Below are 13209 nucleotides of genomic sequence, written 5' to 3' on the forward strand. Positions count from 1 at the left end.
CAATCCCACCAGCAATGCAAGAGTGTCCCAGTCTCTCCACATCCCCGCCAGCATTTATTGTCTTCTCCATTTTTCATCTTTGCTGTTATTGTTGTCATACCTAAATTTTTAAAAAAAGAATTATCAGTAAGGAATCTATATTTTTTTTTTCACAATACCATAAGAACATTCTAACTATGAACTCCACTGGGAGAACAATTATAACAGAGCGTGCCAACTCTTAATACCATCTTCATACCATCCAATCCTGATTTTTAGCAAACTTTCTACTTTGAAAAAAAAAAAAAAATTAACAATGTGCCTGATGAAACAAGTCTTACCTCCCCTCCCCCCATCACCACCAAGTACCAGTGATTCAGATTGGCATCTGTATCTTTTTCCCTTAAAAAAAAAGTTGCCCCCCAAATAAAATAAAGCTGTAAATTCTAGTCCTCGGTTATTGAGAGCCATCTGTAGTGTGAGTTTAAATGCAGATCTTCTGCTAATATTTAGAGGGAGAAAGAACTGCAAAACTACTGCTCTTACTTTTTTAGACATCTAGATGCTATCGAGATGTGGTTATGAACCACAGATAGGCTATGTGACTCAGCAGTAGAATTCTCCCCCTCCATACAGAAGGCCTTGGTTCAATTCCTAGCAAATGCCCCCCATGCCATCACCACTCATTTGTCAGTGGGCTATCAAGTTACTATGGTGCTGAGCAGGTTTTAGCAGAATTTCTAGGCTAAGATGGACTAGGAAGAAAGCGCTGGTGACCCACTTCCAAACATTATTTACAAAAACCCTTTGAATAACAATGATTGGGTCTGCAATAGGTTGCAAGACCAGGCAACATTTTGTTCTGTTGTGCACTGGAGTTAGGGCTGACCTGCTGGCAGATAGCAACACCAACAAGATGTTACATTGTATACAGAGTAAACGTTAGCTCCCTGAGGACAGGAAACTGGATTTGTTCACTTTTATATCTCAGTACAGTGCAGCACATAGTAGATGTTCAATGCCTTTTTGTTGAGTTAAATAGGAATCTGAGTTTGACATTTCATCAGCCAATATTGGCCATATGAATAGAATGGCTAAAAACCAAAGCCAAGTCCATTGCCTTCAGTTTGATTCCATCGCATAACATCAAGAGTGTAAGTCTTTACAGGAGCAGACAGCCTCATCTTTGTTTCAAGGAACAGCTGGTGCGTTGAAACCACCAACCTTAGCCCACTGCACCACCAGGGATCCACAGAATGGAATATGGCTGGAACTTTCCCATGAGCTTATCAGAGAAGGCAGAAGGAAAAGAGCTCTTATCGATACCTTTTATTCAGTAACTTTTTAACATCAAGGGAACAAGCAATGTAAACTCCTGCTGCAATGAAATATTCAGAAACACAACTGGAGCAGTGGGAAATAATTGGAGTTTTTTTGTCCCCTGTTGATACTTTGATTCTCTAGATCCTTGAGGTACGTGGCAGTTCTTTCTGATTCAGTGACTCCGTTGTAATCGCCCTTGGACAAAGGATACCATGACTAGACACCCAGCTGGAGGCCCCAGGCTTTCTTAGCTGGGACATATGCTTGGGGCTCATTTGGTTTTGACAGTGACCCAACTGCAAACATATAATCTTGCTTATTAAGATAAATTGCCTGTAGAAGAGATTTACCTATTAAGATAAATCCGCCCTGAAGTCCACATTGTAAGATCCCCAGGGAACAATTTTTCCTGCATGTCTGTCCCTCCTGCTGTATAAAATGAAGGCAAGCAAAACAGCAATCTCTTTCTCTTTAGTTCCTGGAGCAGAGTGACGTGTCATAGGATGATTATATAGTAGGAGCTGGGCACAGGATTCGTTTAGATAAAGATAGCAGTCATCAAGCCAACTGCACCTCGTGGCGACCTTATGTACAGCAGAATAAAGCCTTCCTGGCCCTACAGTGTCCTCACAACCACCGGCATCTTTGTGTCCAATGTTGTGGTCACTGTGCCCATCCATCTCACTAAGGGTCTCCCTAACCCTCAATGGCCCTCCACTTACCAGACATGGTGGTCTCCTCTAGGAATCGATCCCTCCTGATGCCATGTCCAAAGCAAGCCAGTTGTACAGTGTTCTGTTGCAGTCTATAAGGTGTACATTGAATACATTTTTTAGTAGATTGCCAGTCCTTTCTTCCTAGTCTTAGTCTGGAAGCCCCACTGGCACCTGCCAACCATGGGTGACCCTGCTGGTATTTGGAATACTGGTGGCATAGCTTCCAGCATTGTATGACAATTTGATAAACTGACAGATGGGTGGTAATTAGCTTTATAAATGATGGTGGCATTGAGAAGACAAGAAATTTTCAATTCGTAGATCATCCATCAGAAAGGTTAAACCCCTAAATGAGTTTTGATTGATACCTAACATATCAATGGACTGGTGTCTTCTTACTAGGCAGCAGATGTGAAAGTAATATTAATATATGCTCAGGCCAAAGCGAATCAAAATAATAATCTACGCCCTGACTCCAAATCCAGTAACGGTTCCCAATATAAATGCTTTTGAGATCATCCCTGTTTCAGTTTAACAAATCAAAAGTTGTTCATTTTTTGTTGTTTTTTTCTTAATGTTACTGGGAAAGCACTGTGATTGTCTTCACTGCAAGTGGCTTGCTTGCGCAGGAAGACAAACAAGTGTAGCCCTTCTGCGGTACTGAATTGGGTTGTTACAGAATCCTGGTATTGCACTATAGGATAATGCACTGAGCTGCAAGGTCTGTTTGAACCTCAAGGTTGGCAGTTCAAACTCACCAGCTGCTCCTCGGAAATCTTATATAGGTTTGCTATGAATAGGAACCGATTCCTGTTGTTAAGTGGCACTTAACAACAATAACAACAACAACAACCGTTTTCTTTGGTCAATTAATTTCTTCTATGACTTCCTGGGAGTTTCTGGGTAGTGTAAACAATTTATGCACTGGGCTATCAACCAAAAAAGTTGGAGGGTCTAGTCCCCCCACAGGTTCCTCAGAAGAAAGGCAACGTGATCTGCTTCTGAAAAGACAGTCATTGAAAATGCTAGGGAACACAATTATACTCTGGCACACATGGGATCACCTTGAATCAAATGGACAGCAAATGGGTGGTGGCCTCTTGATGCTTGACCCTCAGTGTCTCATCTTTCAGAGGGTGATTTTTCAATCATCTGAGAACATCTTGATTTAGGAGGATGATCTTTGAAGCGTTTTTAGGAAAGCTTTGGATTGGATGCCTAGGTTTTTAGGAAAGCTTTGGATTGGATGCCTAGGTTTTAGGCATCTTTCCTCGGCTTCTGTGCACTTTGCTGCTAATGTTTAAAAGCTGGGAACCTCTTCAGCAGTCTGCTTACCCAACCAACCTTACAAAATCTGCATTTCTCTTGTGTGGTCCCTAACCAGTGTCTGAAACAGGGCTGCAAAGGCCTAGCCCTCTTGCTTGGAGATTCTGAATGGGAGGGCCTTACACATCTTTTCCCATTTCCCCATCTTGCTTCCTCTATCCCTCAGGGGTCTCTCCTGGGAGTACCTCCTTAATCAGTCACTAATCATGATTCCTTGACAAACTGCTTCTGAGACAGTCAACCTAAGACAGACCTTTCTCCTGTATCTCCGCTTCACACAAAAGGATCGAGAATCAAATATGGATACTCTTTGTCTTGGTAAGGAGCTCTGGTAGCGTAGTGGTTACAAATTGGACTGCTAACCTCAAAGTCAGCAGTTTGAAACTACCAGCTGTTCCATGGGAGAAAGATGAGGAGGGTTTCTGCTCCTGTAAAGATTTACAGCCTTGGAAACCCTGTACAGGGTTGCTATGAGTCAGAACCGACTCCACAGCACATAACCCCCACCATCATGTCTATGTAAAAATTAATGAGAAAACGCTAATCCTTCCCTCATATTTAATGAGAAGAGTATACCATTTATGCATTGTATTCCTTGCAGAGTTGGAGAAATATGTCCTGAGGTTCATGCTAAAGTACCTTTTGAAGGTGGTCCACTCACAGCTATATAGAGAAAGTCCAAGAAATAAATGTGGCCATTTCTTGAAGGCTTGTTCCAGGTACTGTGCTCCATGCATAGTGACTCATTTCATGTCCACATTTAACCCATGAAACCAGGAATGGTAACAGCCTTACTGCAAAGATCAAGTGGAGACAGAGATACAGGGTATTTAGTAACGTGCATGCACATAAGACTAATAAGTGGCTCCACTCCAAAATCAAGGGTTACCCAAGTTTCTGGGAGTTTCCTAGCCTCATTTTGTAGCTTTGGAATCACCTAGGCTTGGCACCTCAGAGCAAATCTCCCCAGGAGTCGCCATTTCACATAATCAGGACTTCCTGGTAGCATGAATGTGGCCAAGACAAGTGCACTGTCCCCACTGGAGCCAAGAGGACACCATGTTTCTGCTCCTTGTCTTGTGATGCATCCCACTAGATGTGGAGTTGGTAGGGGTGAGGTGAAAGTGGGGACTGTCATCCCCTGCTCCTCTGAGAACAAAGTCGGCTTGACTACAATGAGAGCTACAGGAAGCCTTTCAAAAGCTGCTCTGGAATTAGACAACCTTTCAATCCATTTATCAAAGTGTCTGCACTTCCCGTTTCAAGGTAGATGAAGCAATAATAAATTTGTGAAGAAAGTTAATCTGTGTCCAAAGCATTTTAGTAAATTAAAAAGGGTGGGGTGGGGGAATTGGGTGGAAGAGGGATATATTGGTTCTTGCCAACTCCTATTTGACTTACTGTCTCCTTGGTAAGTCCTCTTTGGTCTTGTGTTTTTGGATGGAATAATCAGCCGGTTAATCATTTTCCGGAAGCTGAAACATGCACTTTAGCTAATGCAGTTCTCCTTTTCCTTCCATAGTCCTCATCATTTAAAAAGTCATCCCAAGCCCTACCCCCACTTCTCAGCCAACAGTCTTTCCCGCCACACATCCTACTTCCCTACTCCAGCCTCATACTTTTCTTCTAATGTTAAAACAACAACAACAACAAAAGATCCCTTTCTCTGGTCACATTCTAGCATTTCTGCCTCCCTTGCTTCAAGCCTTCTCCCTCCAGAAAGGTGAGGTACTAAAGTCCTAACAAGCAATTGGCCAGAACAAGGCTCTTAGGCATTACGGATAGATTTTGTTATTTTTATTTCAATGTCAGCTGACAACGGTGGTCTCTTTCTTAAGGATTGTACTTAACAATAGCTCTGTTCTCAGGCATCCTGCTGAGATAAACACACTATTAGGGACCTTCATAAAGGTCCCATGATAATTGTGAAGGGACAGTTACTGAAAATGAAGCACCCAGCCCTGAAGCCTCCTCCACGGGCCATCAGTAACACCATTAAAGTTGTCACTTTGTCAGTCTCCTGGAGGTATTTATGAAATCAATATACAATCCTGCAGATGGATGGTGGCTGTATTGTTAGCTGGAGAAGAGAGGCTTCAATGGAAAATAAAATTAATCAAATTTACAAGCAGATTGTCCTAGGGAAGAGATAAATCCCTTACCCTCTACTAGTTTGCTCAATTGGGACAGGAAGAGTGCAGTGGCAAGGTGGTGGAAAGCAAACATTACTTTATACTGGAATCCTTAACTGTTGTTAAATGCCGGCCAGTCGGTTCTGACTCATAGCGACCTTGTACAGGGTTTCCAAGGAACAGCTGATGGGTTTGATCTGCTGACCTTGTGGTTTGCAGCCCAGTGCTGATCCGACAGTGCCATTCCAGAATGGATGCGTTGGCTGGGACCCTTAAGTAGGAGTAGCATAGAACACACACACAAACAAAAAATGGCTACCATAAAGTCAGTACTGACTGTGCCCCATAGGGCTTTCAATGGCTATGAAATTAAGAAAGTAGATTTCGAGACCTTTTTTCCAAGAAGCCTCTCTTGTTGGTGCTGAGTGCCATTGCATCATTTCCGACTCACAGTGACCCTGTATAGGGTTTCCAAGGAGTGACTGGTGAACTTGAACCTCCAACCTTGCAGTTCACTCCGACCGTGCAGTCCAATGCATTCACTGCAGCGCCACACCGGGAATCCTCTAAGTGAGTTTAAACTTTCCACTTTCCAGTTAGAGTCAAGCACGTAGCCATTTATGCCACCCAAACCAAAAACCAGATCTCTGCCATCAAGTCATTTCCCATAGAGTTTCTGAAAGCTGTCAATCTTTATGGGAGCAGAAAGCCTCATGCCTAGTGGATTTGAAATGTTGACCTTGTGCTTATTTTACAGCACCACCCAGGCTCCTTAGGGACATCCTAAACTGGGTAATTCAGTTGGGTAGGTTAACAAAAAGAAAATGGTGAACCAAAAATCAAATTTTGATTTTAATCCATCACACAGCTGTGTGATTACCTTTGTTTTCCTGTGTGATTGCCTTTGTTGGGGTCTTCCAGCATCACCCACAGATTGTTCTTCTTAAATATCAATGTTCACCTATCTGCCTCCTCTCTTTGTTCCACTAAATTGCAAATCCAAAGCACTGTATAATCGCTATGCCTTTCCGTACTTGCCCCTCTTCCAGCTTCGCTGCCATAGTTAGAGCTGGCCATTCTAAGCCTCTCCCCTTCTGCTCATCAGTCATTCATCAGAATACGGCTAAAGCTCCTCTGTCAGAATGGCCAGAGATAGCAGTCCGCCCTGGGTGGGCGTGGGGTGGGAGCCAGGAACCCAGAAACGGTGTGTGTAGACGAAGTCTTAGCAGCCCGGAGACAGCCTTCACTTGACTAGAAAAACCTGGGTCCGTAATAAGTGGCTGTCGGAGCCTCGGTGTAGCCCAGATGCCTGGTAGAAATTGAATTAGTCGGATGACAGGACCACGGCCCCTTTCTCCTGGAGGCTGATGGAGAGCAGCAGTGTGGCCTTGGTGACACCGCCTGACCTTTGCTGTCATCGTGGGCCTTTGTTCAGCGCCCGACTCCAGCCTGGAGCCCTGCTCATTGAATCAAGCCCAGTCAGGGAGCCTGTACTGGGCCCTTTCTTTGTACATTTAAATGCACTTAAATCAGTTGCAAGCAGAGAAGATGGGTTTGAGATGCAGAGTGTCCTGTTATTGAGCCCTAGAAATCATGAGCTTTCACACCTGTACCCCATTCTAACTCTGAACATTTCTTTGGTGCCTAAAATGCCCAAGAGTGGCCCCAGACAACCCCCAAGTAAATGTGAATACAGAAAAACACATGTAGTCTTTCTTCCTAGAGTTTCTTTCTGTTCCCTTTCAAAGGGTTAATTTAAAAGGCTCAAGTTTTAGTGGAGACTGGCTGCCTGATCTCTCCTCCCAAATATATTTGAGTTTATCAATCGCTTTGGATCAGGTACCTTTGAGGAATAAATATGGAAATGTTTGTTGGCATGACCATCTGTAGGACATTCAACAACTAAAGATGTGTTTTTACCTTATGGTCCAGAAAGCTCTACTTGATGACTTTGTATCAAGGAAATAATTTGAAAACTGGCCCAAAATCCATGGGCAGGGATATTCGCCCTGTTGTTGTTGTTGCTAAGCGCTATCAAGTTGGTACCGACTCATAGTAACCCTACACACAACAGAATGAAATACTGCCCAATCCTATGCCAACCTCACAATTGTTGCTACTTGTGAGCCCATTACTGCTGCCACTGTACCAATCCATCTCGTTGGAGGTCTTCCTCATTTTCTCTGGCCTTACTTTACCAAACCTTATTTCCTTCTCCAGGGACTGGTCCCAACTGATAATATATCCAACGTATGAGAGACGAAGTCTTACCATCCTGGCTTCCCAGGAGCATTCTGGCTGTACTTCTTACAAAACAGATTGGTTTGTTCCTTTGGCAGTCTGTGGTACTTTCAATATTCTCCTCCAACACCATAGTTTAAATGCATCACTTCTTCTACGGTCTTCCTTATTCACTGTCCAATTTTCTCATGCATATGGCGTTATTGAAAATACCATGGCTTGGATCAGGTGTACCTTTCAAACTGACATCTTTGTTCATGAACACTTTAAAGAGGTCTTGTGCAGCAAATTTGCCTAATGCAATACATTTTTTGATTTCTTGACTGCTGCTTCTATGAATGTTGATGGTTGATCTGAGCAAAATGAAAACTGCAATCTTCTCTCTATTTATATGGATGCTATTTATTGGTGAGGATTTTTGTTTTCTTATGTTGAAGTGCAACCCATATCAAAGGCTGTGGTTTTTGATCTTCGTAATTAAGTATTTTAAGTCCTCTTTGCTTTCAGCAAGCAAGGTTGTATCATCTGCATATCACAGGTCATTAATGAGTCTGCCTCCAATCCTGATGCCACATTTTCCTTCATATAATATAGTTTCTCAGATTAAATAGCAAATAAGTAAATAAATAAATACATGTCCGACAACTTGGAATGGTATAGCCCATCTATACATTTTGATGACCAAAACAAAACAAAACTCACTGAAAGTCTCGTAGTGACTGCATAGGGTTCCCAAGGCTGTAAATCTGCTACATATTTCTTTCATGAAGCAACTAATGGGTTCTAGCCATGGATCTTTTGGTTATCAGGTGGTGCTTAACTAGTGCACCACCAGGGCTCCTTTGATGGCATACAGTCGATTAAAATGTTGTCATAGACGTACAGTTACATACACAAACAGATGTCCTCAATCAAGTAAATGAAACAGTAACAGATTATGAAGTCATATTGGCTAAATTTATCTATAAATGTGTATAAGTCTACAGGATGCTGTCTGTGATAAAGGCAGCCTGCAGAGCAAGTTTGTTAATGGACTCCTGGTGTGGATCAGCACTGGATTGTGAACCACAAGGTCAGCATTTCAAACCCACCAACTGCTCCTCAGAAACTCTATACAGGCCTCTATGAGTCGAAACTGACTCAACAGCACTTAACATCAACAACATGTATATATTCTAAGATTGATGATCTCTGAATAATTTTTTTTTATCTTAGTAGCTGAGTGTGTGTGTGTGTTCTTAGGAAAATATACCTCTTTTAATCAGAAGAGAGTAGAAATATATTTCTACTGTGAAGAGGAAAAGAACAACTACCCAGGCCCTCCATCTGGAAGTGAGAGCTGGCGGTGCCCTAGCCCCATCCCTCTGTGTGCCTCTCATCCAGCCACGCTCTTCCAATAGCTTCTATAGCCCGTGGCTGTGCAGGAGGGTCCTGAGTGAAGTGCGGTATGAGAGGCTGATTTGCACACCATGGAGGCCTACTGGGGGTCTTTACAGATGGATTCCTCCTTAAAAGCCTTACCTCAGAATGAAAAGTTTATGTGTTAGGCCCTGCAAAAGAAAACAAGACCTGGATGGGTCTTAGGAAAGGGACTTGAGGCTGTGAGGGTGGTTAAAGAGGACTCTGAGACAAGAATAAGACTTGGGTAGAAGCCAGCTGCAAGACCGCAAATGCAACATGTTAGAGCTGTTTAATGCTAGATGAGGGACCAGTGGGACCTCCACTTTGGTTGGGACTATGGAAATGCAATTTGAATTCATCATACCTGTCACTAAGAAGATCCAGGGGGCCCCCAAAAGTCTTGGGGATTCTAGAATCAGCTGGGGCAGTCACCCCCATCAGAAAATCAGAAGGACCAGCATCTGTTTCCATCCCAGATGACAAAGGCAGGGAGTCCTGAGGGGCCTTGGAAGAAGGAAGATTGAGTGGTGTTGACCCTGCAGTGGGGGAGGACAGCCATGGGGGAGGAGGGGACAGGGTCATCTCTGGGAGGTGACAAAACATCACTGGGTGCAATATGTGCAACAAATAACCCAGCATCTTGGCTCGTGGCCTGGAGGTGCGAGACCACCCACAGAGCCTTCCTGGGAGGCGAGCTGCTCCCCGCCTGGTAACCATTTCAGCAAAGGCCATCACTGGGGAACAATGTGAATGCTTGTAGCAGCCTCAGGCCTGAGACTAAACAATCCCCAAACACCCCAGACCACAGAGGAAGCCTAGGAGGGGTTTTGTTATCTTAATGAGATGCAGATCGAGCCAGGCCTGGGTCTTTAATGCAGTGTGCCTCTTCTCTTCTTGTTTAGAGACCTGAGTGAAAACCAGATCCAAGGCATCCCCAGGAAGGCGTTCCGCGGCATCGCCGATGTGAAGAACCTGTAAGTGATGTTTTTGTTGCTTCTCTGCAGATGTGGCTAATTCGGGCTCTCTGGCCACAGCAGTGGGGGTGTGCTACAGAGACAGATGGAGGGACACACTTGAACGGTTTGCAGGGATGCCACAGCTGCTTGACAGAGCCCTCATCTTCCCTGGGTATTTGTCCCCAAGTCACAGACTAGGTTCAGAACCTGTCCCCACAATTGCTCTGTGGTCTTGGGTGCAACTGTGCTTTCACTATCTTCTTCTATAAGGTGTGTCAAGAAGTATAATCTTGTGAGGTATTGTGTGCAACTGAGGAAATGGTTTTAGAAATCAGTGCCTGGTGTGTAGTAAGTTTCCAATAAACAGGAGGCTTGAGGAGGAGGATGAAGTTCTCACTGTTGTTCATAAGATCATAATTGGTTCCTTTGAAAGAATATTGGGATGTCCTGGAAAGACATAGATCCACTATATAGATCCACTGTCATATATGGAATTTTCGTTTCTTTTTGTTTGTATATGAAATTGCAAAATAAACATAATAATACAAAGAGGTACCCTTCCCCCCAGTTTCCTCTAATGATAGCATCTTAGATAGTAGTATACTATAAAAACCAGGACACTGACTTTGGTACAATCAACAGACTTTATTCTTCAGATGACACTAGTCCACACACACTCTGTGTGTGTGCGTGTGTAGTTCTAAGCCATTCTATCACATTCATAGATCAATGTAACCATCACCATGATCAACGTGTACAACAGTCTCATCATCACATTACGTTTTTTAACTTGCCAAAAAGCTTTTGTCGTTTTCTACTTGGCCTTATCCCTAATGTGCCTTCTCAATGCCCCCAAACCACTGTGGTTCATGAGCTCAGAACATATCATCTTTCTAGAGGGTCACCGAGAAGGTCTGGTTTGCCTGAGGAAGGATTTCTACCTACCGGTTTCCTCCCAAGGCTCAAATTCAACTTGAGATGTCTTGGAGGAGGCTTTCCTTACAACTACTGTAACTATCACTTTCCCTGTAAAGAACGCAGGGATTTTTATTTACTAGGATCCCAAAAGGAAGCCGGTGATGGCGTCCAGATGGAGTTTCCCTACCTCCTTCATTGCTGAGGACTCAGAAGGAAATGTTTGTTGCGTAGTGCTGCAAGACACACAGGAGGGTAGAGAGAAACGGGAGTGGTGGGGAGAAGTGGGGAGGCAGTGAGAACTTTACAAGGGTCTCTTAGACAGGAGGGTTGTCTGCTGCTTCATCAGAGAGTGTTCTTGGGAGAGGAGGAAGGGTGGGGAGCAGCCAGAGAGGCATTGAATGCCAGGTTCTTTGTAGGGCAGGTGTACACCCCACTCAAGAAATAACTTGCTGACTCTATATATAGCCTTGCAAAAACGAGGTACAGGAGCATCAAACCTTCAAAACCACCAAGTAAATAATGGTGGGTAATCTCTCACCCTCCAATGGCACTTCTAATATTTCAGAGTGCTTTTCTAGCAGTTTGTTCCTTGGATTCCAGGCACTGAAGAATATGCACGTGAACCACACAAACAGATTGTATTCATTATCTGCACAGAACATGGTCAAGAGTGGAACTTTGAGATGCTCTAAAACCCTGCAGTTCAGGAATGAGAACACTGAGGCCTAGAGAAGAGCAATGCCAACTTCTTCGTGATGGGACCCAGAATGAGCATTTTTCTATCACGTTATCCATCTGCTGGATCTCATGACTCCAACTTTAAATGGGTCAGTTGACCAAAAAAAGAGAAAAATCCTTTGTAATGAAATATAAGCCAACCAAAATTAAACCAAGTTGTGTGGAGTGGATACTGAGGCATGGTGACCCATGTGGGTAGAATCATACTGCTCCGTAAGGTTTTTATGGCTATGTCCTTTATGAAGCACATCATAAGGCCTTTCTTCCAAAGACCCTCTGGGTGGGTTTGAACCACCAACCGGTTAGTGTCTAAGTGCTAAACCATTTCCATCCTATAGGGAATCTAATGCATGAGGTCAACCAAAACCCAAACTCATTGCTGTTAAGTAGATTCCAACTCATAGCAACCCTGTAGGCAGACTAGGACTGCCCCATAGGCTTTCTAAGACTGTCAGTCTTTTACAGAAGCAGACTGTGCCGAGCAGCTAGCTACTAGATTCAAACTGCTGACCTTTTGGTTACTAGCCAGGCTCTTTAACCACTACACTACCAGGGCTATTTAACATATAGCGTTGTTGTTGTTGCTAAGTGCTGTCCAGTTGATTCCGACACACAGCAATCCTGTGTAGGGTTTCAAAGGAGCAGCTGGTGGGTTTGGACTGCCGAACTTGTGGTTATAGTCAGCAGTCCAGCGCTCATCCTACAGCACCACACCAGGGCTAACATTAAGCAAGAGCTTAATAATTACTAACTATACTTTTGATTCTCAAGAATGTGACAAAATCCCATAGTGATCATCAGTAGCTGCTGGATTTTGGGGTGTTTTTTTCTGTTTACGTTATTTTTTGTTGTTTTTTTTTTTTTTTCATCTCTAACCATGTGGTGCTGTGGGCTAATGTGTCAGACTGCAAAGTCATTTGAACTTCAAGGTCTGTGGTTCAAGCTCACCAGCAGCTTCTTGGAACCCCAATACAGGGTTGCTATGGGTCAGAATCGACTCGATGGTACTTAACAACAACACAATGGCCTCAGGAGCTAAAGGCTTCAAGAATATAGACACCTGAGTCATTCCAGGAACTGTGATCAGGCCCACCTTTCTGAACCTGCAGATACATTCATGAAGAATCTGGTATCAGCAAAGAACTCTCTGTTTATACTCAGGAGATTGGAGGGAATTGGAGTAAACCCATTGTCTAAAAGAAGAATTAACCAACAGAACTGAAGGGGGATTGGTAACTCTGCAAATTTAATCAGTATATCAGCCTGTATTTGTTGGGCAGAACCCATAAGGCCCAGAAGTATTCGGTTAGGTGGCTTATAGTGTTGTTGTTGTTGAATGCCATTAAATCAGTTCCAACTCACAGTGACCCTGTATAGGCTTTCCAAGGAGCAGCTGGTGAGCTTGAACCACTGAACTTGCAGTTGAAACCAGCCTTGCAGTCCAGTGCATTAACAAAAAATGTACATATAAGACAATGT

The 13209-nt window shown here is 43.5% G+C and overlaps 1 protein-coding gene across 1 annotated transcript in view; it reads left to right on the top strand.

Moving 5' to 3' along the window:
* The window catches only part of SLIT3 (slit homolog 3 (Drosophila)), a 939392-nt gene that overhangs the window by 652556 nt on the left and 273627 nt on the right, over window positions 1–13209 (top strand). The window contains exon 5 of the mRNA XM_006864834.1: window positions 10021–10092. Within this exon, the coding sequence (XP_006864896.1) occupies window positions 10021–10092 (72 nt within the window). The remainder of the gene's footprint in view (window positions 1–10020; window positions 10093–13209) is intronic.

This window comes from Chrysochloris asiatica, unplaced genomic scaffold (genome assembly GCF_000296735.1).
Source record: "Chrysochloris asiatica unplaced genomic scaffold, ChrAsi1.0 scaffold00071, whole genome shotgun sequence".
Lineage (NCBI taxonomy): Eukaryota > Metazoa > Chordata > Mammalia > Afrosoricida > Chrysochloridae > Chrysochloris > Chrysochloris asiatica.